Consider the following 26,070-nt stretch of genomic DNA (forward strand, 5'->3'; position numbering starts at 1 on the left):
TGTTTGGCATATCTTGTTTTTCCTTCCAATTACATCTTTGGGTGTCTTTCAACTACAGTGCAATCTGTTGATTGAGTACTCTCCCTTTCCTAATTCATCTCATTCATTTGAGGTGAATTAAGAAATGAGAGTATTTGAATTAAGTTGATTTTGATTTGCTGACATTCTTATTGAAGAGCAAATAGGACATCTGGTTTGATGAATAGCTGTGTTCCAGATCATTCATAATTTGCATTAAGATGTTGAATTAACAAGATCGAATTACCAGTGGTGAGGATTTCTGGCTTGGATCTTCTAACATTTTGAACTCTGATCAGCTGGATTTCAAACTCTTTTATTAGGGTCTGCCTTAGCCAGGGCAGTCTCTGTTTTTTTCATTCTTTGTAGATGGTAACAAAGCACTACTATTACTGAGTGTAATCTTGCTGCTGAACTCAGCGATTAATATTTCACTTGCATTGTTTCATTTAACCCAAGGGCCAGCCCTGTGAAAGCGAGAGAAGTATTATTCAAAGTCGCTCGAGGACATGGTTAAAGGGAGCAAAGTGGTTTAGATGGGGTTTTTGTAGGTTGAACTGGTGTTTAGCTTTTATCAAAGCCCTTCATTTCTCTGGTCCCATAATGATTAAGTACACCCAGTGACCTTCGGCCTTCCTCTTAATTGTGGCACAACCGACTTCTCGCTAGGAGGAATGAGAATGCAGGCCTGCCTCGTGGGGGTGATTTGGATGTCTGGTCCTCTGTGGGCTGCTCCAGGAAGTCATCATCTAAATTTGATCTAGACGGAAGGTACCCACCAGGGCTTTCAGAAAGCAGGGCAAGATGTTAACAAATGGCCTATTGGAAATCTCATCGTGTTTCGGTTTATCTGTTAACAGAAAGATGAAACCCCCTTGGAGCTGAGCTTTGAGTGAGGCTGTAGGTAAATGATGCTTATCAAGGGGGTAAGAAACACGATGGGCAAACTCACTGGGGTCAAGAAGGGGTGGAGGGAGATATTACAGTGCAGTGAGTACATTGAGCAGTTTCACCAGTGTGTGGGTGAGCTTAGTGAAGAAAAGAAGCCACATTTGTTGGCATTGTATGTGCTACATTCTGTCAAGCTTAGAATTCCACCGGAAGTTTTCAGACCAAAATCAGTGAGAAATAATTTTCAGTCCCTTGGTGTTCTATCAAAATAAAAGTGAGCTTCAAAAGCAACAGCTTCATGATCTGGCAGGATGGGAATGTGTACAGGAGACCTTGCCCAGAGAATGACTGGGGAGCAAAGGTAACAGGGGTTTAACATCAAAGGAGCCATGGGCACCTATCACAATGATTCTAATATAATTAGTTTGGCATGTAGGATTAAGTTACTGCTGCCTGCTTACAGAGTGCTCTGCTCTAAGACTTCGATCTGCACGAATTAAAATTAAATTAGTCTTTTTAGTTTGCACACATAACAGAAATTTAATGGGAATTTCTCAGAACTTTGATAAGCAAGGGGTTCTACAGATATCCTCTTCATATTTACTATTCATGGTTTCTGAGCCTCTTTTGATAAGAGATTGATTAGGTTTGATAATAAAAGGAAATCTCTTAGATTTGGGGTCTCTAGGGGTTTTGATGATATTTTCTTGTCTGCACTAGGGTCTGATTGCCCTTGTATCCTCACTCATCTGTGAAAAGGAAAATCATATACAGTAGGAAAATGAAGCATCTTAATTTAACAGCAAATTGCAAATTAGTTTTTAATGGCACTAAAGCGAGCATTTGGTCTACAGTGTGATAAATTATAGAGATCTAACTATAAAATGGTAAAATGGCATCAAAACCCATCTGCAGAATCTTTGCTGAAAGGGAGATTCTTTCTAGGATTTGGAAGAGAGAAATTTATTTCATCAAGGTGCTTAAACATTAACATCAAACCAATTGAAGTGTTTCAGAATGCTAAAACTTATTGAAATTTTTGTGGAATCTCAGCTGCCATTTTCTTTGTCAGAAGGGGCCAGAAACCCTTACTGACCCCAGATAAGATAGATGTTTATTGCTGTGCATTCTCTTCAGATGCTTTGTCTGCTCAAAAAGGCTGTGACTGCTGCAGGGCATGGAGTTCTCCTTCCATCACAGCTGCGGCTGCCTCAGATCTAGCCAGGGAGGCAGAGTAGTACGGCGGGCACGTAGTAAGTCCTTGGGTTTCATTTAAGGCACAGTGTTCCAGTGACTGTCAAACTCTTGATTAAAAATGGAGGCCCTGACTATTTCTGCAGGACTTTAGCCAACAGGGTGAAGTATGAGTGGATTAGGAAGCTCTCTGCAAAGGCTGCTTCACTGAGCTTTAATGAGGGAATTTGAAGGAGCTGACTCATAGCAAGGGGTCCAGTGAGGCCAGAGGTCCTCATCTGCCAGGAACCCAACACCTAAAAGGCAGAGAAGTCACAGGGACACACTCAGGGACCGTCCCTGCTGGCCCATAGAGTGGCTTTGCATGAATTAGAGTAAGACACCCTTTCCTCAGGACACTTTATTACCCTCTGTTGGACAGCTGTTGTAATCAATATACAGATCCATGACAGCTGTGTACAAGTGGCACCTCCTTAGCTATGGTTCTGGCCATGTCCTGGACTGCTGGCCAGGCCACCATGTGCCCACTGGGCTGGGTCAGGCAAAGATGCCCAATTGCCCATGTTTACTTTTTTTTTGTTTACCCAATAGGGATATAAAATATGAATTCTTTTCTCTTTGAACTTTTTTATTTGTAAAGTTAATTATTTAAGTAAAGGCTTTGGCTTTAATCACAGTTATTAGCATAAGAAACTATTTTTCTAGCCTAGCATCCCAGTGGGAAAAGTAGGATTGGTGAATTCAAACCTTTCTTCATTTATCTTTGGATTATAATAAAATAAAGTATTTTTAGGTAAGGCACAAAACCAGCAAGTGTCAGTAAAAGGTGAAACAGAACCAATCTACTAATTATTTCATTACAAGGCTTTAGGATTGCCACAAGTGCCATTCCTGTTCCTTCTGTTCTACTTTACATGAAAACACCCAAGGGCTTGTACTAGAAGTAACTGGTTTTCAAACTTGTAGAGAACTGGATTTTTATTTTTTAGCTTCGGGCAGGGTTTAGAGTGGTGAAAGTAATTGGGGTTTATTCATTCTTTGGGTTCATGATCAATTTATGCAGGTTTTCAATTGTAAAAATACCAATTGGGTCTTTAAAAGGCCTTTATATACTTCGGAATTTGGTTGTAAACTTGGCTTGAAATTCAACACAAGGCAGGGATTCAAAAGGGCTGAGTTTCTGAATTCTCCAAAGAACTTCATTTTGGGGTGGATTTACTTGTAAGACGATGCCAGATGTAGCAGCCTTCTTCAGAGGAAGGGTTCAGACTGCTTTATTTAGTGGTTTTTGAAAGTGTTCTTTTTGGGGATACAGTTTCTTTACATGTTTACAACGTTTTATTGGGGGTAGTGATGATGCAGGCCTCAAGTCATCACAGGGATTCCCAGAGTTCAGTGGAATTGAGATGTGGGTCTGTCTTTTTGGACACCCACCTTGGTCCTTGTGGTGCAGTTCACAGCCCAACCCCTGTGGGGTTTCCCACCCTGAGCTCATTGGAAGACACCGGCGTTGCTTAGAAATTAGACCAATGGCCAGGTCTGGTGGTACAGGCCTGTAGTCTTGGCTACCTGGGAGGCTGAGGCGGGAGGATCACTTGAGCCCAGGAGATCAAGGCTGCAGTGAGCTATGAACGTGCCACTGCACTCCAACCTAAGAGACAGAGCAAGACCCTGTCTCAAAAAAAATGAAAAAGAAATTAGACCAGTGTTAATATTGAAGATCCAGAACTCCAGTCAGACTTATAATTTTGTTTGTAATCAAAATTTCTGGATAGGATTTCTAGAAAATCCCAACCTGTGGAGTTGTTTCGTACAATTCGATAAGAGGCCTGGACTGTTGTGGACTTCTCCCTCAAGCTAATAAACTGTTCCAAAGCTGAAGAAAGGAGGCTTTTGTTTGAGAACCCTGATAGCATTCTGGGTGTTGGAGCCTGACATTCCCAACTAGGATAGAATAGCCCAGCAGCTTCTTAGCTTTCTCCTTCTCCAGCCTCCTCTTCCTTCTCCTCCCCACCTCCTCTTTTTATGCACACATTCCCTTCTTCTTTTTCTTTATTCAACCAAGTTAATTGCCAGGCTTGATCATGGAATTAATGAATGACTAGAAAATCATCTCAGTTTTTAAAATTCAACAAAAAATTTCTCAACAACTAAGTGTCCAAGAAGACAGAATCTACATACAAGGACCTCTTAGCCTTGTGCAAACACAAAACTGTCTTGCACTCGCATGCTGGGCTGTGTCACCTGTGTACTTGTGGATATGTGAGCCACCTGGAGCGAATACATAAACTTGTTAATAGTGAGATATATGCACAGAAAGTGCTTGCCACCAAGTGACAGTATGCCTGCTTACTCACCCTGCATCTATAGAACCATTGAGTGCTACTCAAAACTCCAGAAACTATTGACTTTGAACTGAAATAAATGAAATAAACAAACCTGTGCCTAAGTAGAGATCAATTTTCCAGCTTCTAGCTTTTTTATCACATTAGAACTAAATTATCAAGGGCCCGGTATCTCTAAAATTTCTGATGGATTTTGTAATTTTTTTTCTTTACTTCTTTAGTGAAAGTTCCATTTTGTTGCTAAAAGCCATCTTTGAAAGAGGGTTCAGGCCGGGCACGGTGGCTCACGCCTGTAATCCCAGCACTTTGGGAGGCAGAGGCGGGTGGATCACGAGGTCAGGAGATCGAGACCATCCTGGCTAACACGGTGAAACCCCGTCTCTAATAAAAATACAAAAAATTAGCCAGGCGTGGTGGCGGGCGCCTGTAGTCCCAGCTACTCGGGAGGCTGAGGCAGGAGAATGGCGTGAACCCGGGAGGCAGAGCTTGCAGTGAGCCGAGATCGCGCTACTGCACTCCAGCCTGGGTGACAGAGCGAGACTCCATCTCAAAAAAAAAAAAAAGAAAAAGAAAGAGGGTTCAAATTCCACAGTGTGTCAAGCGAGCATCCATGTGCCAGGTATAGTGCCAGATGCTTTACATGCATCAGGTTCTTTAGTCCTGTGAGTTGGGAATTGTTACCCCCACTCCTTGTGCATACAGAAACAAGCTCAGAAGTATAGAAATGTGCCCATGGTCACTTGTCTTGACCAGCCTCCAAGCTCTCTCCTCTTCTCCACACCCAGTGTGACAAGGAACCTGCTAGACAGAGGGCAAGCAAGTGAGCATGGTTCCAGCCAGTCACTGTCTACTGGGCACTCGCTGTGTGCCAGGCACTGGGCCAGGCTCTGGGAGCCAAAGGCAAATAAGGCATGGCCTCTGCTTGGCCTTCAAGGTCCCCACCTGCCTTGTCTGACTTTCCCCTGGCTGCTCCCCAGTTCCCATCCTGGACTCCTGCCAGGCTGTGCACCTCTATAGATGTGTCACTGTCTGCCGGACCACAAGACAGAGGCACGGAGGCAGGACGTGAGGGATGTTATGTTCAGGGAGCCGTGGAAGGTCCCTGCAATTGGGCCCTGCATCAGAACATGTTAGCAAGTTAGCTTGTGACCAGGTGGAAAAGGGCATTACCTGCCTTATGAAGGAGGCTTTGGGCTTTATCTGGAGGTCACTGTTAGCCCTTGGGAGCATAACCATTATTTCCTCAGGGCTTGGCAGCCAACAGCCCCAAATAATGTCCTGAAAACTTTAATGCCTCAACTCTGGTGACTCCTGGAGCGCACTTCATAATGGCAGGACCCTTACCCATCTCCCCGCCAGTCATGCCTCTGACAGTTATTTCTGGGGGCCCATAGGGATACTTCCTATTTGCATCCACAGCCCTCTCATGGTCTGGGCCTCCTAGCAAATTCAGAACCAAATCCCAGTGTGTCTGTAGGTTCAGTATATGTCAGGGGCATGGGTCAGCTCCCTAGGGCAACACGGAATGGTGTTTAAAGCTCAGGATTCTGGAGGAACAATGCAGGACTGGGGTCTGTGCCCCCAGGGACTAGGCCTGAACCCTGGCATGAATGAAAACTAAATACTAGAAGCTCATTGATTCTGTGTATATGTGTGTGTGGTGGGAGGGGAGTTGAAAGAGACTGTGGCTGTCGTGTCGGCCTTAGCTGGAGCACCCTCGGACTAAAATCTCTGAACCTAGAGGCAATATGACAAGGTTGGTGGTATTGTAGGTGGCAGGTTGTGAGACTAGAGATGGGAGGTAGAGGAACTGTTAGGAGGCTACTGCAGAAGTTCTAGGAGAAAAGAACAGTAATCTAAACAGTGGGGATTCGAATGGGGATAGGTAAAAGAATCAGGAATTTTTTAACCAATGGAAGCCGATTCTGAGGGTTCTAGTTTGGGTAATGAGGGCAGAAGAGATGCCAGTGACTGGGCAAAAGGGCAACGATCAGGCTTTGCAGAGGGGATGAGTTGTTTATCCATACTGACATCTGAGCTCTAATGCGGATTCCAGTAAATATCCCTACCAGGCACTGACCCTAAGGGCTGGAGATGGAGATCTGGGCATTGTCAGTACATTTCAAAAGACTCTGACCTGTGCCTTCAGCCCTGACCCCATCCAGCCCATGCTCTCACTGCAGCCAGATTGACCTCTTTGAAAGCATCTTTTTGTATACCTGTTGCCTTCCTGGGCAAAGATTTTCAGTGACTCTGACTTTCTGGAGTATGACGGTCTAAACCCTCAGCCACCAATGTTGGGCTGCCCTCAGCCAGTCCTTGCGTTTCTGGATCAGGACTGCTTTGGTCACAGGTGACAGGGATTCCACTCATACTAGCCTAGCTCACAAGAGGAGTTTGCCGGCTGATGTAATCAGCTTGGGGCTTAGGGAGGTGCATGCTAGGGGTCACTTTCCATCTCTTGCTCCTCTTCTCTTTGCTTGCTGGTTTGATTCTCTCAGCACTTTGTTCTACCTGGCAGGAAACACGGGGGTGAAGCAACTTCCACGCTTCAAATCTCATGATGTTTTCACTGGAGTGGGATAGAGTACCTTCTTCGCTCAGTACCATCTAGAAAAATCCCAGGAAGAACTCTGATTGGACCAATTTGGTACAGGAGAACTTCCTGGGCCAACTAGCCATGGTCAGGAAGGTGGGGTCAGAACCACATGCTTGGAGTGAAGATGGGGCTCTCCTGGGGGGTGGCAGGGTTGCTGGATGATTATAAAATACATAACATACCATTGTTATGCCTTCGCATGCTTTAGCTGTCTCCTCCTAGCCAGAACCTTCCAGCCAAGGCCAGCTCTTTTTGTCTTCAAAAGACACAAGGAAATGTCTCTTAGCTCAAATGTCCCAAATACCCTTCCTATCCCTGTCCTTAAGTTTTATCCTCACGGTCCAACCCTGGTTCTCCAGACTTCTGTCCTCCTCCCATCTCCATGAATCTGTTTCCAGGACACTCCTGGCCACAGTGACTTTTCTCATTTTTCCACAGGGAAAACCAAAGGACAAAGAGGTGGGGTAACTTGCCCCAGCTGCCGAGCTGGGAGGGACAGGGAGCAGATGGCAGGACAAACAGTATGCTTCTAGAGCTTGGGGTGTGTTAAACTGTTTGTGTGTCATCTTCCAAGGAGACTGTGCCTTCCTCGAGTGCAGGGACGAGGGCATCCATCCCCCACCGGCAGCCAGATGCTGGCAACTGTTTGGTCATGACAATGGATGGCCATGGCCTCCTCAGCCTCTTTCCACCCTCGTTCCTAGGCCTGGGGAAGAGTCTTTCCTGCCGATTTGCACAATTTAAAATCCTGTGGGAACTAGGAAGCCTTTCTTACAGGCAGGGATAGAGTAAAATAATTATTTATTATAATGCAAATGCCATCTTTTTGAAATTCTGCTGTCTCCTACATGCGAATGAGTGTCCCCAGCCTCCTCTGGGCGTTTCTGACAGATCGCCCAAGTGCACCCCTCCCCATCCCCTGTCTTCAGAAGTCGAATCTCCTGCGCCTCCAGGGCCCGTTGTTGTGCCTGATTTGAAATGCAGGCTCTGATGCTCACGCAGGAGACCCCGAGCTCCATTCCTCCCATCCCGGAATGGCTTTTCTTCCTTGGAGAGCTGCTGAAATGTGGGTTTCTGCATTAATCAAGGTTCCCAGCACATTCGCGGACCTGGCTCTGCGCCTCCAGAATGTGTTTTCCAATCATCTCCTGGGCCCTGGCTATTCCAGCCTGTCAAGACTGGACTTGCCGGGGCCATGTGGGGCTGCAGAGATGTGCTTTCCAGATTCAGAGTGATATTTATGATTTCTTGGAGCCAACCCCAGCAAGCTAGGACCAGCCCTCTCCGTGTAACCGAGCAGAGGTGCTGGGCCAGGTGGGCAGTGAGTGAGGATTGAAGAAACCTGTGGCAGGCAGCCTCCAGGCACTCCGCAGGCTCCAGGCTGCTTTCCTTAACTGCTTCCCTCCCAAACACCTGCCTCCTTCAACCTCCTGCGTCAGACCTTGAACAGGAAGCCTGCTTATTTTACAGAAACAGATTAGTAGCATCCTGATGAGAGTCTATTATGACAATTGACAGTGCTATGTGCCAGGGATGTTCTTAGTGCTTTCCCGATGTTGACCCATTTAATCCTTATTAACACCTCATGACATATTATCATGCCCATTTTGTAGATGAGGAGCCTGAGGCTCTACAGAGTTAATGTCACTTGCCCGAGGCCACACAGCAGATGCGTGGCACAGTGGCCTGTGGATTGAGGTGGCTCTTAAACACCTTGCTGTAACACTTTTTGATATGAGGGCTATTAAAATGCTGGGGATAGGAAAGATGTAGCTAGACTCAGATTTTCATGAAAAGCATCAATTATAGTAACTTATTAATTTTCTAACTATCCTGCAATTTTGTTGGACAAGAGGGGGCGTCATCCACTCCCTACATTTGCCCCGTTTGTCACTTTACCTACATCTCATCTCAGACCCCAGTGCTAATGACTAGGACAAACATAAACATTTCAAAGTGGGGCCATGTGAGTGGGTGACCATGTACAGTAGTTACTAACTCTCTCTCCCTTCTTTTCTTTCTTTCCCCCTGAAGGTATACTTATTATTTATGTACATAGTACCTTATCTTACTCTCCCTGTCCCTCTAAAAGGACTACTCAAATTTCTTGAAGCACAAGATATGGGCCCTGCCTGCACATTTGTCTCATTGTGGTCTCATCACGGTTGTGGGTGGATTTGGTCCCTGGAGTGAAGCTGGCAAGACCTGTGGGCACAATGTTCTTGATCCAAAGCCCAGCAGCATCCCTCCCTCCCGAGGCTGAGCCCACAGCTGCTGTGTGGGGTGAGCTCAGGATGGCTGGAGCCTCTGCTGAGGCAGCGAAAACCAACCTTGTCTCTCTGACTCCTCCTCTGCTGCCACCTCCTTCCCTTCAAGACAAAACGCTGGAAAAACAAGGAATCAGATGCCTTCTAGGAATGAGGTTCAAACTCAGGGGCAAATATTAGAGAATTTAATCTTGGAGGGAGAGTTGTATTACTAGATAATGTAATCATTATTAACGTTTATTGCATTTATGTGAGCGAATGATTATTCACAAGTTATCTTGCTCTGCCTGGCAGTTGAAGAAAATGTACAGTCCTGCATTCACATTCAATGTCAGCTTTCTTTCTTTCTTTCTTTCTTTTTTTTTTTTTTTTTTGAGACGGAGTCTCGCTCTGTCGCCCAGGCTGGAGTGCAGTGGCCGGATCTCAGCTCACTTCAAGCTCCGCCTCCCAGGTTTATGCCATTCTCCTGCCTCAGCCTCTCGAGTAGCTGGGACTACAGGCGCCCGCCACCTCGCCCGGCTAGTTTTTTGTATTTCTTAGTAGAGAGGGGGTTTCACCGTGTTAGCCAGGATGGTCTCGATCTCCTGACCTCGTGATCCGCCCGTCTCGGCCTCCCAAAGTGCTGGGATTACAGGCTTGAGCCACCACGCCCGGCCTCAGTGTCAGCTTTCTAAGAGAGCACAGCCGTGTTACTCATTCTGGGTGCCACAATGCCTACTGTCCCTTGCTGACAGAGGGATTGAGGATGACTTGAGTCCAGCCCGTCCTTAAAGCACACTGAGTTCAGAAGATGTCTACAAATGTGAGAGAGCTGGAAAGGAGCTAGGAGAAAAGGCTGTAGGAACTGGGGTGGATTTGAACGATGTGCTTGTGTCTATTTTTCCAAGATTGGAAGCAGTTGGAATACCTAGGACCTGACACCTTATCCTGTCTCTTCTCATAAATCATTCTGGGCTATGCAAACAATAACAATGCATGTGAATATTATGTGAGTGAATACAGTACTAATCTCTTCTGCCCTTCCCTTAGAAAAGTAGTCTGAGGAAGGGCAGGAGGATTCTTAGGGCATTCATAGAATAAATTAGATCAATTAGAGGAGACCGATAGCCACACAGAGGGGATGAAACCTTTGCTGAAGGCAGAGGCTCTGTTGTGTTACCTTAAATTGCTAGAATTTGCTTCATAGCCAAGTCCCAAAAACTAGCCTATGCCATGAACAAAATGGTTACATTCCAGGGAGAAATCCAAATTCTTCCCACATGGCAGTAGAGAAGTGGAAGGAGACACTGCCACCAGTAATTCAGGTTGTATGTGGGAAGCCTACAGAATTCTGCCAAATGTTACAGACATGCATGACCAGTCCTATGAAGCAGGAATCTCATTTCTGGTCCCCAAGAAGCACAGATATCAATCACAATGTTCTCAGAAATACAGATGGATACATTTTGCCACAATTTGTTATATCGTCACCTCTCACTAACCTGTGGGGTTTACAGTCCATCAAAATACTTATCTATAGTGGCAAAATCCCAGTTGGGAGATCCAGATCTCATAAAATACAGGCAGCTGGGAAAAATAATTGCGTTAATATATGTGACAAAGGCAGTAGTGAAAGTTCTAGAAGGTTTCCACTCCCAAAATAACCACTATTTAATCATGAGGTGGGCATATGGGGTGATCCTTTTGAATTGCTTTCTTCAGTTGTCTGGCACACTTGTCTACATCATCTGCTAAGGCAGAGGCGCCCAGCAGCACACATGGCTCCCTGCAGTATATTCGAGCCAGCCCTCACTGGCTGGAAATGGAAAGCCTTTTGCAATTGCTTGTTCACTCTGGGTTTCCCTCTCTCCCTCCCTCTCTCCCTCTCATTTTCTTCCCTCTCTCTTTCCCTCCTTCCCTTTTAAAATACAAGTCTAGGCAGTTGTGTAACCTTCAAACTTTTCATAAATTATGCAAGAGCTTAAGGGCATACTTTTTGAAGTCTGGTCTTTCATTCCAAATTATTTGAGAGCATCAATCTTAAAATCTTCATTTCTCTCTCTCTAGGTACTTTCCTAGTACCCTACCTCCTATAGTACCCTGTAGGATTCCCTCTCTGGAGTCTACAGGGAGAAAGAACAATAATTTAGAATTTTTCTGTTCTTCTGTTAGTAATATGGACAGAAGTAGCAAGGTAGTTGATTTTATATATTTTTTAACTAGTTTAAAAGCATTATCTCAAAACCTGGAATAAAAGATTGATGCATATAAAGTGCTAAAAAAAAAAATGATAATAAGCCTTGCAGTTATGAGCAGAGCTGAGAAGGGAGCCAGGGAGAGGGAGAGGTGGCTGAGTGTTAGGACATCAGGGAGGAAGGAAAATGCAAAGATAAATATGGAAATAGCTTCTTGGATATAAGCAAATAAATTTTCAATAAAGAACCGTGCAAGACCTGCTGTATGTTTTCAGATCTCCACATTTTCAGAGCTCAGACCAAAAAGTGGGCCCAGGGTGCAGCACAAGGGATTTAGGCTAAGCCTGCAGACTGCCTGTCAGGGTGACTCAATGGGGGTCAGGTCACAATATGGGTTAGGATTTAGTTCAGCTGCCAGTGACGGGAACACCCACCAATCACAGGTGTCCATAAAGTAGATCACCTAGAAGACCTGGAGGCTGGCGGCCCAGGGCTGGTGTGTTGGCCCCACAGTCATCAGGGACCCAGCCTCAATCAGACCTTCCACCCAGCCATTCCTAGGTGTGGCTCCCCACTCATGGTCCAGAATGGTGTTGAGGCTCCAGCCATCGCATCTCAGCTCCTTGGTCAGAACTGAGTCCTGTGGCCACATCTCCCTGGAAGAGACAGAGATTGAGGAATGTGGTCTTTTGGCTGAATGGCAGCATGCCCAGCGAAAACAGGGCTTCAAATAACTTGAGAGAGAAAGAGAGAATCTCCATAACTAAGCAAAGTCAGCATCTTTCTCATCCTGGGGTATTTGTTTACTACATACCCAGTGCCTGATGTTTTCAGGCATTGCTCAAGGGCGATGGGGAAAAAGTAAATGGATTTCTGTTTTCATGAAACTTACAGTCTAGTGGGAGGCAAGACAGACAATAAAAGGACAGTAAAGCGTGGCCGGGTTGACAGCCTGCGTTCCACACTCAAGCTGTCTTCAGATGAAGCTGCACAATATTAATAATGGAGCGGACGGTGTCAAACATCACCATCTAAAGCCTGTAGGCACCCTGGACAGCCAGCGTCAGCATCTCTTTGATGCAAATTCCATCTTCAGACACTCCCCAGTGAGTGTCTGCCCAGTGAGAAGAGGAGGAGGGAGAAGTAAACACATAGTAAGCCAGGGCCCCGTTTAAAAATCAGCCCCTGAGTGACTCTTCAGCTAACTCGCCTCATGGGCCAGTGTGCAAAGAAACACTAGAGGATAAGAATCTAGCCCTAAAATTCCAGGGTTTTTTTTTTTGGTTGGGGGGGGGTGGAAAAGAATTTGAAGCTATTTCTTTGCTGAGGTGCAAAGTAGTATAATAGGCCAGGCACAGTGGCTCACACCTGTAATCCCAGCACTTTGAGAGGCCGAGGTGGGTGGATCACTTGAGCCCAGGAGTTTGAGACCAGCCTGAGCAACATGGCAAAACCCTATCTCTAAAAAAAAAATTACAAAAATTAGCCAGGCATGGTGGCACGTGCTTGTAGTCCTAGCTACCAGAGAGGCTGAGGTGGGAGGATCGCTGGAGCCCAGGAGGCCAAGGCTGCAGTGAGCTGAGATTGCGCCACTGTGTTCTAGCCTGGACAACAGAGTAAGACCCTGTCTCAAAAAAGTAAAACAAATAAGCATTTTTAAAAAGTGGTGTGATAAGTAATAATCGTGTGGCTCCCTTGGGGGTTTGAAAGGCAAGCTGGGAAACTTGGGAAAACCACAGGGACACAGCCTTTTTCTGCTCATGGGACCTTTAGCAAGCGGTTCCTGGTCAGCCAGCCTGGTCTTGCTGGGAACTGGGCAGGTTTCCAGGTTCAGTTCACATGTTGTAAGTGGGCGTGGCTCTAAATTAAACCTGGAGCCACTGCTGCCCACCTAGCACTCCCCGCCGTGGCCACTGTGCAATGCCGCAGGCTAGTGATTCTCAGACATCTCAGGTGAAGGACCAGGGATGTCTTTTTAAACTTGTTTCAGTTTCCTATCTGTCATAAAAATGAAATATTAGAAACGTGAAATGAAGACATAGACTTCTGTTATTAGATTCAAGAGACATAAAATTGCTCTGTCCATTTGCCCTAAAAGTTTCTAAAGACGGACTCAATTCCTGAACTTGAGTTTACCAACAGCAAAGAAGTCAGGGCCATCGCTACCAGCCCAAGGATTCTGCTTTGGGCCTCACTGCCCAGAGGCCCAGTATCTAAGGCCAGAAGGGAACAGCTGCCCTCCCCACGCTATGTCAGGACAGTCCTGAAGGAGAATGAGGAAGCTCTCCGCTGGGAAGAGAGCAGCCTGGGCTGCTGTGTCTTGCCACCTGTTCACCTCTCTGGCCCTTCCTGCTCAGCTGCTTGAGTAGACTGGTCAAAGGAACCTCTTGGTGGACTCTCCTACCATAGTCCCCATGTGCAGGTGAAAATTTTATTACATGGTTGCGGCCAGAGAAACGAAAGGTCACAGCTCTTTGTAATCATTATCTAGGCTCCCCTACCTGAACGCAGGCTTTAGCATAACTGGTTGGATTAGTGAAGCAGGCGGTCACCTCCAGCTGGCATGGCCTGGTGTGGCCTGGGCAGGGTGAGCTCATGGTTGACTCTGTGTTGCAGTTCTCCAAGGAGAGGCACATCATGGACAGGACCCCCGAGAAGCTGAAGAAGGAGCTGGAGGAGGAGCTGCTGCTGAGCAGCGAGGACCTGCGCAGCCATGCCTGGTACCACGGCCGCATCCCCCGACAGGTACCTGGTCTTGTCCCTTCCAGCACACACAGGGCTGCTCTCAGGCAACATACAGACTGATGATCTGCAGGGCCCCACTTCGAGGCCACACGGGAGGAAGCTCCTGTGTAACCAAAAACAGATACTCTAAAAATGGCTTCATTTAGACCCTTCTCTAAGAAGACCTTGGGAAGAGCTGAGGTCAAGAACCCAAAGCACACATCCACATGTTCAGGAAGTAGAGGGACAGCCAGCACTCCTGGGGTCTGCAAGCACAGAGCTGTGGGAGGCAGCAGCCACAGGGTCAGCAACCGGAAGAACTAGGAGGGCGGGGTATGGCCCAGGTAATTGAACTCTTGGCCAGCTGCCAGCAGCCTCAGACCATTTTGCAGCCCCTCCTTCTCAAGGCAGTGGCTTAGCTTCGGGAGGAGAGAGGGCGGTGGCCCAGACCAACAAGGCTGCCTCTGGCCCGGTGAGCTGGCAGTTATTCACACTCTCCATGGCTTCCCTGCTGGATCCCGTGACCAGAGGTGGGGAAGAAGGGGAATTAAACCCATGACCACAGACTCGTGGCCCAGAATATACTGTGCGATCGTCATTTGGGTGATTGCCATGAATAATGTTTTTTCATTTAATACTGTAAAAATTGAAAAATAGAGTAAGTCCGCAGAATTGAGGCATAGAATTTCCCTTGGGTTTTTATTGTAAACCTGACCTGGCCAATCATTAACCAAGGACAACATGACAGGAAATGTGTGGACAGGGGCTGGGGGGAAGGGCATCATGTCTTAAGTTTTTTTTTGTTTTTTGTTTTTTTTGAGACAGAGTCTTACTCTATCGCCCAGGCTGGAGTGCAATAACACGATCTCAGCTCACTGTAACCTCTGCCTCCTGGGTTCAAGCGATTCTCCTGCCTCAGCCTCTCCAGTAGCTGGGATTACAGGTGTCCACCACCACGCCCTGCTAATTTTTATATTTTTAGTAGAGACAGGGTTTCACCATGTTGGCCAGGCTGGTCTCGAACTCCTGACCTCAAGTGATCCACCCACCTCGGCCTCTCAAAGTGCTGGGATTATAGGCGTAAACCACTGCGCCCAGGCTTTTTTTTTTTTTTTTTTTAATGTATCAGATTTCTTGGCACAATCAAATAATTATTATTCTGACTTTTTTTTAAGTTTAAAATTGATTGTAGAAAATATACATAGCAAAAAGAAGGAAATTAAACTCATCCATAATTCTCCTCATAATTCTCCTGGGGATAACCATGATGAATACTTTTGTGTACAGACATCACCCCAGGCTTTTTGAAATCAAGTATGAGATCGTACTGCATATACTTTTTTGGTAGCCCATTCTACTCACTCACTGTGTCCTGGGAATTTTCACCCACTGTAGAATATTCTTCTGCACCAGACTATGTTGTATGTCTGTCCACGGTATGCATGCACCACAATTTATTGGACACGTAGAGTGTTTCTAATACTTTGACCAACATCCTTTATGATTGCTATGTTCATACCTACAATTATTTTCACAGGCTCAATTCTAAGAAATGAAATTTCTATGTGAAAACATTTTTAAGGCAAAGATGCAATTTTAAAGTAACCATGGTAGCCTACTCTTTTGAGCTAGCAGAAGTATGCTGTTGATCAAATATTGGAATGTCCCAGAAAAATTGTCAGAATTATAAAACTGATGACTATCACCACTGTCCGTCTCCTTATCATGGTCATCAAATTTGTTTATTACTAGCCATGAGTATTAATTTTCAGTGATAAATCGTTCCAAACTGGATAACTGAACACTATAACCATAACCATAATAACAAGTTATTGCTAACATTTTAGCCCCTTAAATCTTTATAGCCATTCCGTAGGTAATATCATCATTTGTGTTTTTCAGATGATGTAAGTGAGCCACAAAGAGATTATGTAATTTGTCCAGAGTCATACAGCTGAGCCAGGATGCAAACCCAGGTGGTCAGGCTACAGGAACAGCCAGGCTGTACCACATTATAAATTCTTCAGTTGCTATAAGCAGCAGCATCATGCTAGTTAACTATTTTTGAGCATCCACCGTGTTCCAGCGCTTGCATATGTTATGTATACAAATACATAACCCTCATAGTAACTGTAAGATGGACCCCAGCCTGACTTTGTTCCAGGCCTCCTAGCCAGTAATTGGTGTGTCCAGAATCCATACCCTAGTCCTGCATGCAGAGTCCTCCTCCCCATTGGCCAGGCCTGGAGAGGGGCATCTTAGGAGAGGGCCCCGAGGACGACTTCTGGACACCAACAAATACCTTCTTTCTCCTCACTCCACTTGTTGGGGAGGGAAAATCAGGCCTGCCAGGCACACGTTTTCTCATTTCTTATTTCCTGTTGCATTACGTCATTCAGGTCCGTATAAACATCATGTTCTTGTGACACCTCCCCAACCACCCTGTTTTACTGGACAGCCCTCATCCCCTCCCCAGCACTCCCTGCCTCCTTTCCTGGTTCACTTTTTCCCTGAGCTTACAACTGGCGTGCATAGCTGTTGGTTATTTATCCTCACTCAAACAGAAGCTCCCACCAAAACCAGGAGCTCCATGAGCTGGGCTCTTCGGTGCCGCTGTCACCACCGCATCCCCTGAGCCTGCAGTGGTTCTTGGCACGAGTAGGTGGTCAATGAACACAAGGTGAATGAATGATTGGATCTCCTATGAATTTGGTATTTGAAAAACTAAAGAACTGGCCCAAGAAGAGACATAGTAGCATTGTCTTCTGTTGGCCCAGAGAAGTGGGTAGCCATAAGCTTTTAGAAGGAATGTGAATTTGCCTTTCCTACCCCTCACTCACCTTTTTGTCCCAAAGGTGTCGGAAAACCTTGTGCAGCGAGATGGCGACTTCCTAGTTCGTGACTCTCTGTCCAGCCCTGGGAACTTTGTCCTGACCTGTCAGTGGAAGAACCTCGCTCAGCACTTCAAAATCAACCGGACGGTTCTGCGGCTCAGCGAGGCCTACAGCCGCGTGCAGTACCAGTTCGAGATGGAGAGCTTCGACTCCATCCCTGGCCTGGTGCGCTGCTACGTGGGCAACCGCCGGCCCATCTCCCAGCAGAGTGGCGCCATCATCTTCCAGCCCATCAACAGGACGGTGCCCCTGCGGTGCCTGGAGGAGCGTTATGGCATCTCCCCAGGCCAGGCCCGGGAGGGCAGCCTCACCGAGGGAAGGCCAGACGTGACCAAGAGGCTGAGCCTCACCATGGGTGGCGTCCAGGCCCGAGAGCAGAATTTGCCCAGGGGAAACCTCCTCAGGTAGGTCAGGGTCTCCTCCTCAGGACTATGAGGGGCGCCGGGGGTGCCCAAGGTTAGTTAGGCAGATGAAGAATTCATCATGGAACAGAGAAATAAAAGATGTTAATAGGAATGCTGACTGTTCGCGGAATAGCAGTCATGAGGCAGTGCACGATCAGCTCCTAGCCGAGCAGGGCCAGCAATGAATGGTACAGGAGCTGAGGAAGGATTGTGGGGGCACTTACAGGGGAGACCTTGTGAAGGGGGTAGGCTTAGGCTGGTCTGATGACTGGGGGAAATTTGGATAGATGCTGTAAAAGGCAGGGGGTGTTCCAGGTGGGAGGCACAGCATGGGCATAAGTGTGGGGACAGAAAATGCCACGAAGAGCTTGCAGTGAGTGTGCTGATGGGGCTGGAACAAAGGGTCTGTGCAAGGGACCTGTAGCAGTCGGCTTAGGGAGGTAGCCCCAGCCATATCATGGGGGCCTTAATGCCAGGTGCAGGGCTTTGAGGGAGCTGCACAGATTCAGCATAGTGAACACGGTGTCCTAAGAATAGAAATGGACAGCAATGTACTGGGGGCGAGGAGTGAGACAGGAACAGGAAACCCAGTTACTGAGTCATGGAGGGCCCTGGCTGCAGGAGTGGAGCGAAGGGAGAGTTGAGAGATGCAGGAGCCTGGCCTCCCAGGACTCTTCTGCACGTGGTAGAGTCAGAGGAGGGCACATTGGAGACCACAGGAGTGACCAGGAGGAAGGGCACTGTGGAGGATAAAACACACTTTTTCGTTTTTTTTTTTTTGAGACGGAGTCTCGCTAGGTCGCCCAGGCTGGAGTGCAGTGGCCGGATCTCAGCTCACTGCAAGCTCCGCCTTCCGGGTTTACGCCATTCTCCTGCCTCAGCCTCCCGAGTAGCTGGGACTACAGGCGCCCGCCACCTCGCCCGGCTAGTTTTTTGTATTTTTAGTAGAGACGGGGTTTCACCGTGTTAGCCAGGATGGTCTCGATCTGACCTCGTGATCCGCCCGTCTCGGCCTCCCAAAGTGCTGGGATTACAGGCTTGAGCCACCGCACCTGGCCAAAACACACTTTTTCATCTGAGCTGGAAGATGTGGTTTTGTTGAGTGCCAGAGTCCAGCAGCAGTTTTGGGGTCCAGGCGATGAGTTAGGGCTGAAAACTTAAATTAGGGCTTGGTCCACATGGAAAGGGTGGTTCACTTGATGAGAACAGATGAGATGTCTAAGATAGGAGATGCAGAGAGCATGGGGCTGTATTCTGAATCGCAGGGAATGGGGGAAGAGAAGGATTCGGGGCACTTGGTGGAAAATCAGGGCTTCAAATCAGGCCTCCCTGATCCTAGGCACCCAGCTGTCAAATGTCAGCGATGGTGGGCTGCATTTGTATAGGGCTGATCTTTCATGGAGCTCAGAGTCTTTGTGCATATTATCTAAAAGCACTGGGAAAGGAAACGAGAGAAAAGGCAGGCATAAGAACACAGATCCAGTCCAGCCCCTCAGTCACACAGCAGCCTGAGCCGTCTCCCAGCTTCTAATCTTATGCACGTAAACCAACATGTTTTATTCTACTCACTGGTTTTCTTTTTGGTCCATGAGGAAATGTCACAAACTGTCATTTCTATACTGCAAAACTTCGGGAGGAAAATACAGGACTCTGTGTGGAATGCAGATGACAGCTGTGTGCTGCATGGAGGCTCTGGCACATGCTAGTCAGCATCTGGCTGGGGACCTGGTAGCCAGGCACAAATGCTGGTTCCACACTGGGCAACTGTTCAACCATAGGCAAGCGACTTGACCTTCCTGGGCCTCACCTTCTTTATCTGGAAAGATGGAGCTTGTGAGGTGTACATGATTTAATATATGCAAAGTGCTCAGAACAGTGCAGGCACATAGGAGATGCTAGGGAAATGCTCGTGATAATTATTATCTGGAGGGGAGCAGAATGTCAGACTCAGACCCAGCACAGTGGCTCACAACTGTAATCCCAGCACTTTGGGAGAATAAGGTGGGCAGATTGCCTGAGCTCCGGAGTTCGAGACCAGCTTGGGCCACATGGCATAACCCTGTCTCTACAAAAAATATGAAAATTAATATAAGGAGTTCAAACAACTCTATAGGAAAAAATCTAATAATCTGATTTTAAAAATGGGCAAAAGATTTGCTCTTTTGAGAAATGGGTATTTCTCAAAAGAAGACATACAAATGGGCTGGGCACGGTGGCTCACGCCTGTAATCCCAGCACTTCAGGAGGCTGAGGCAGGTGGATTACCTGAGGTCAGGAGTTCAAGACCAACCTGGCCAACATGGAGAAACTCCATCTCTACTAAAAATGCAAAAATTAGCCAGGTGTGGTGGTGCATGCCTGTAGTCCCAGCTATTAGGGAGGAGAATTGCTTGAACTCAGGAGGCAGTGAGCCGAGATCATGCCGCTGCAGTGGCAAACAGGCATATGAAAAGGTGCTCAACGTGGTCATCAGAGAAATGTAAATCAAAACTATAACGGATATCACCTTACCCCAGTTAAACAGGCCTATATCCAAAAGACGGGTAATAACAAATGCTGGTGAGGATTGTGGAGAAAAGGGAACCGTCTTACACTGTTGGTGGGAATGTAAATTAGTACAGCCACCATGGAGAACAGTTTGGAGGTTCCTCAGAAAACTAAAAATTGAGCTACTATATGATCCAGCAATCCCACTGCTGGGTATATACCCAGAAGAGTGGAAATCAAAGAGATATATCAAAGAGATAACCTGCACTATGTTTGTTGCAGCACTGTTTACAATAGCTCAGATTGGGAAGCAGCCTAAGTGTCCATCAACAGCTGAACAGATAAAGGAAATGTGCGTATCCACAGTGGAGTACTATTCAGCCATAAAAAAATGAGATCCTGTCATTTGCAACCACATGGATGGAATTGGAGATCATTATGTTAAGTGAAATAAGCCAGGCACAGAAAGACAAACATCACATGTTCTCTCTTATCTGTGGGATCAAAAAGTCAAAACAATTGAATTCTTGGACACAGAGAGTAGAAGTATGGTGGGCCGGATGCGGTGGCTCACACCTGTAATCCCAGCAGTTTGGGAGGCCGAGGCGGGTGGATCATGAGGTCAGGAGTTCGAGACCAGCCTGGCCAACATGGTAAAACCCCATCTGTACTAAAAATACAAAAATTAGCTGGGCATGGTGGTGCGTGCCTGTAATCCCAGCTACTCAGGAGGCTGAGGCAGGAGAACTGCTTGAACCAGAACCTGGGAGGCAGAGGTTGCGGTGAGCCAAGACCACGCCATTGCACTCCAGCCTGGGCAACAAGAGTGAAACTGTCTCAAAAAAAAAAAAAAAAAAAAAAAAAAGGATGGTTAGCAGAGCCTGGGAAGAGTAGTAGTGGGTAGGGAGTCAGGGGTGGGAGGGAGGTGGGGATGGTTAATGGGTACAAAAAAATTTGGAAAGAATCAGACCTATTTGATAACACAATAGGGTGACTATAGTCAAAACAACTTAATTATATATTTTAAAATAAAGAGTGTAATTGGATTGTTTGTAACTCAAAGGATAAATGCTTGAGGGTGTGGATACCCCATTCGCCATGATGTGCTTATTTCACATTGAATGCCTGTATCAAAAGATCTCATGTACTCCAGAAATATATACACCTATGTATCCACAAAGTTGTTTTAAATATAAAAATTAGATGGGCATGGTGGTATGTGCCTGTGGTCCCAGCTATTTGAGAGGCTGAGGTGGGAGGATTGCTTGAGCCTGGGAGGTTGAAGTTGCGGTGAGCCATGACCATGTCACTACACTGCAGCCTGGGCAACAGAGCGAGACCCTGTCTCAAAACAAACAAAAAATCAGGGCAATTGCAAGGAGGGAGGCAAGATCTGATATTTAGAAATCCTCCTTTTCATAGTAATAGGATTGGACTTGAGATCCCCTACAGTGTTACAAGGGGTACGTTTTCTTCTCTTTCCTTTGGGAGGGATTGGCTGCTGAATGGTTGAAACAGGGAATTAATGTCATGCACAGAGTGGGAGTGTATTTGGCAAGATAACAGAACCACTGCTGTGGGGAAGGCCTTCTAGTTGGCCCTGAATGAGCCTAGTTTAAAAACTTTCTAAGATAAGAAATGAAAAAAAGACTAAGAAAGTCTCTAAGTCAACAAGTCAGGCCTAATAGAGCCACTTTTCTGTGTGCCCTTTGGAATGCAGATCCTCCTAGAACTTGTCACCACTCTGTACAGGCAGCACGCCCAGAAATGTTTAAGTGGGAGGAGGGGAGAAGATGGCCTATGGCCTGCTGCCCTGCCCCAAGGTCCTTCAGTGGCTGGCTCCCTTATGCAGCTCTGGCCAGGTGCCACCTGCCCTGACGTGGGTCCTGCTAGTTGGCTGGCTGGTGGCCTGCCCTGGGCAAAGGTGTGTGTTCACAGGCAGGTTGCATTCCAAGCCCTGCCGTTCTGGCACCTGGAGTCCAGCCGCAGTGGTCACTACTTCAATATCACTTCTCAGGAGTCATTTCCTTTTGTAATCTGCCCTCGGTCTTGCCTTATCTTCGAAAGGTTGCTGGAATTTCCCTGTTGCTCGGAGTTTGGGGGTGTTTTGATTTGTTTTTTCTTTGGTGCTTGTAAAGGTAGGAAAGAACTTCATGATTTCTGTAACATAAGAATGTTTTGTGCTTATGGGAAGGCCAATTAGAGTTCATGACAACTTGGCTGGTGCAGTGCCTCCGTCTCTAGCTAGGGAGATTCTGGTGCTTGGTGCTGGAAAAATTCCCAATTTGAGTTGGAAAGGGACAGAAGGAATAACAGCGAGTGTGTTGAAAGTTACCTTCCACCTTTTCCTTGTGTGGTTACGCAGCGTGCCTCCCAACTGCTGCTTGGTGACCATGGCGGTGCCTTTCCCAGCTCAGCAGGAGGAGGCTGTGTGGGGGGTCCCCCCAGAGCAGCCAGGAGGTTGGGGATGGCAGCCTCCCCAGGCAGTCCTGCAGGTTATTTGGGGGATGCTGAGATTTGCACCAAAATGGAAGTTTCCCCACAGCTTCCTTCCTAACTGGAACACTGTGGAGCATGTGGAAAATGCATGTTAGTTAGGCAAGCCATTCCCTCCGGGCCTGTAAGTAATTTTGGGCTCTGTTAAAAGTCCACATTCCAGTTCATCAGATTTTCCCGGGGAGTATCGTAAAACTTTTACCCTACTCTGTTCAACAGGATGGAACGGCCCAGGGGAGGCATCCTAGGACTTAGCTGCATTGGTCATGGGGACAGGGGGATGGAGCACACGCAGTCATATATTAATCACCCCATCAGTAATTTGTTTCTCCAGCAGACATTCCTATACTTTTAGGGTATGCTGTAGCACTCTCGTTCCGAGCAGTTTTCTGTTTTTTTTTTTTGTTTAAGTTCCCATGGCATTGCCTAAAGGTTTTAGTTTACACTTTAATACATGTTTCCGTCCTATTTGTCTTTTGCTTCAGAAACAAAGAAAAGAGTGGTAGCCAGCCAGCCTGCCTGGATCACATGCAGGACAGAAGAGCCTTGTCCCTCAAAGCCCACCAGTCAGAGAGCTACCTGCCGATTGGTATGTTTCGGGGAATTTTCAGGGAGAACGTCATTGTGACCCTGGTTTCCTTCAAGCTGTTACCCTGCCCCATCTAGTCATCTCATTTGAAACCGACACTTGCCTCAGCTTGCAGCCTGAAGGGGAATGGGTTTGCAGAATTATATCCAGCTGGGAAGCGCTGAGCTAGACACTGTATGCCAGCTTTTAGGCCTAGTAGCAAGCCTTCAGAGTAGGCATGATTATTGCCATTTGACAGCTGAGGAAACTGAGGCACAGACAGGTTAAGTAACTTGTCCAGAATCACCCAGCATTTGAACCCAGGTTTTCTGATTCAAGCCCATTTGAAAACTGGTAGACTTCATGACAAATGAGCCTACTCCCTTTTCCCGGGTGGGTGGGTGGATCCTGGGGCTTTTGGCAGAACAGCTGTCCAGGCCAACTCCCCTTCCTCTCCATTCTGCTTTCAAGGCCGGAAGAGGGATAAGGTATGGGGTGTGGGGAGACCTACCAAGCAGTTACATTTGTAGGACGGGGGGTTGTTTTTCATCATTTTCATAACTGACTTTCCCTGGGACCACAAAGGGATTTTCCTAATACCCCTGCATAAACTACTTCCATGTGGGTTACCCCAATGCCTTTTCTCCCTTCCCTGTCTCCAGCTCTCCCTTGGAAGCTGGCTGGGATCCATCCTTTGACAGTGGCGTTTTAGGTGGCTAACAACTTCTGTTTCTTAGGGCAAGATTACATTATTCGTGCCCTCCTCACTCGTATACTTTATCATTCTGACTGTCCAAGCCTTCTATGACCATACAACAACGTTTGTAGCCCAGGTGTCAGCAGTCCCCGGGATTCCAAATTGTACCCAGGAGTGTGGGATGGGGCCAGCCCAGCCCAGCCCTCACAACGCTGTAGACTCCGTGAGATTGGGCGTGGGACAGTCACACTGACTTTTCTTTTGGAAATGAAAATGAAAATTGAAACCCACGGGCATGAACGGAGGGCCGGGCCGCCGCCGCTCTGGTTCTGTTTGTTTTATATTCTCCACACAGATGAGCTTTCTCTGACCTTTTCTTATCCCCCACAGGCTGCAAGCTGCCACCTCAGTCCTCAGGTGTGGACACAAGCCCCTGCCCAAACTCCTCACCCGTGTTCAGGACGGGAAGCGAGCCCGCCCTGAGCCCAGCAGTTGTTCGGAGGGTCTCCTCGGACGCCAGGGCTGGGGAGGCGCTGAGGGGATCAGACAGTCAACTGTGCCCTAAGCCGCCTCCTAAGCCCTGCAAGGTGCCGTTCCTCAAGGCTCCCTCATCTCCCTCTGCCTGGCTCAACTCAGAGGCCAACTACTGTGAACTGAACCCAGCGTTTGCCACAGGCTGCGGCAGGGGAGCAAAGCTACCTTTATGTGCCCAGGGAAGCCCCACAGAACTGCTCACAGCCAAGCAGAATGGGGCACTAGGTCCCCGGAACTCTGGCATCAACTACTTGATCCTTGATGATGATGACAGGGAAAGACCTTGGGAACCTGCGGCAGCTCAGACGGAGAAGGGGCAGTGGGACAAGGGCGAGTTTGTGGCGCCCCTCCTGGAGACTGTCTCCTCCTTCAGGCCCAATGACTTTGAGTCCAAGTTCCTTCCCCCTGAGAATAAGCCCCTGGAAACAGCAATGTTGAAACGTGCAAAGGAACTGTTCACCAACAACGACCCCAAGGTCATCGCTCAGCACATACTGAGCATGGACTGCAGGGTAAGAGCTGGGGGTCCTGGTGCTGTTCTGGCTTTTCAAGGTTTGGTAAGAGCTGGTAGTCCCGGTGCTCCTCTGGCTTTTGTAGGTTTGGAAGGAGAGTATCCGTCTGGCCTCACTCTGCCTCACCCATTAAGTGCTTTGCCCATAGGAAAGTCCGAAGATAACACCAGCATGGGAATTTATTTAAGGGGTGGGAACCACAAGCTGGGACAACCTTTGCCCAAGCAGGAAGCTTATAAAATTCATCTTAGACAGAGGGATGGCAGGCTGCTGCCATGGGTGGGGGCCGCCCTCTTCTCCCACCCATCCCTGCTGGCGTCAGCAGCTGCAACAGAATTCTTCTCACACCTGGTGCTTATTTAAAAACTACCCCCTTGCCGGGCGCGGTGGCTCACGCCTGTAATCCCAGCACTTTGGGAGGCCGAGGCGGGAGGATCACGAGGTCAGGAGATCGGGACCATCCTGGCTAACACGGTGAAACCCCGTCTCTACTAAAAATACAAAAAATTAGCCGGGCAAGGTGGCGGGCGCCTGTAGTCCCAGCTACTTGGAGGCTGAGGCAGGAGAATGGCAGGAACCCGGGAGGCGGAGCTTGCAGTGAGCCGAGATGGTTTCACTGCACTCCAGCCTGGGCGACAAAGCGAGACTCCGTCTCAAAAAAAAAACTACCCCCTTGCCTCAGCTCCATCAGAACTGGTAAAGCCAAAGCTATAGGAGAGTAGACTGTAGATGAAAATGTAGTTTCTGGAGTAGCAGACCTTGGTTATTTTTATTACATTATACTTATGCATTACATAATTATTACTAAAATGATCTTTAGTATAAACATCTTTAAAGCTACGTTTTAAAAATAATCCTTCCTCAATTTAGAAAAATTCTAAAATGGCCGGGCATGGGGGCTGATGCCTGTAATCCCAGCACTTGGGGAGGCCAAGGTGGTGGATCACCTGAGGTCAGGAGTTCAAGACCAGCTTGACCAACATGGAGAAACCCCATGTCTACTAAAAATACAAAATTAGCTGGGCGTGGTGGTGCATGCCTGTAATCCCAGTAACTCTGAAGCTGAGGCAGGAGAATTGCTTGAACCCGGGAGACAGAGGTTGTGGTGAGCCGAGGTCGCACTGTTGCACTCCAGCCTGGGCAACAAGAGCAAAACCCTGTCTCAAAAAGAAAAGAATTCTAAAATACAGATTAAAAGATAAAATTAAAATCACACCAAATCCAGTTTCCTGGAGATCACCATTGTCAGCATTTGGTTTATGCAAA

The 26,070-nt window shown here is 47.3% G+C and overlaps 1 protein-coding gene across 4 annotated transcripts in view; it reads left to right on the forward strand.

The window, feature by feature from the left end:
- The window catches only part of BCAR3 (BCAR3 adaptor protein, NSP family member), a 144,561-nt gene that overhangs the window by 100,482 nt on the left and 18,009 nt on the right, over nucleotides 1-26,070 (forward strand). For 3 of the 4 annotated variants that reach the window (XM_077952882.1, XM_001103070.5, XM_015145271.3), the window contains 4 exons: nucleotides 14,105-14,233; nucleotides 17,068-17,510; nucleotides 22,979-23,082; nucleotides 24,149-24,804. In XM_077952882.1, the coding sequence (XP_077809008.1) occupies nucleotides 14,105-14,233; nucleotides 17,068-17,510; nucleotides 22,979-23,082; nucleotides 24,149-24,804 (1,332 nt within the window). Of the gene's footprint in view, nucleotides 1-14,104; nucleotides 14,234-17,067; nucleotides 17,511-21,875; nucleotides 22,136-22,978; nucleotides 23,083-24,148; nucleotides 24,805-26,070 lie in introns of those variants that run through there. The other variant, XM_015145279.3, reaches the window with a different exon arrangement.

Source organism: Macaca mulatta, chromosome 1 (assembly GCF_049350105.2).
Source record: "Macaca mulatta isolate MMU2019108-1 chromosome 1, T2T-MMU8v2.0, whole genome shotgun sequence".
Classification (NCBI taxonomy): Eukaryota; Metazoa; Chordata; class Mammalia; order Primates; family Cercopithecidae; genus Macaca; species Macaca mulatta.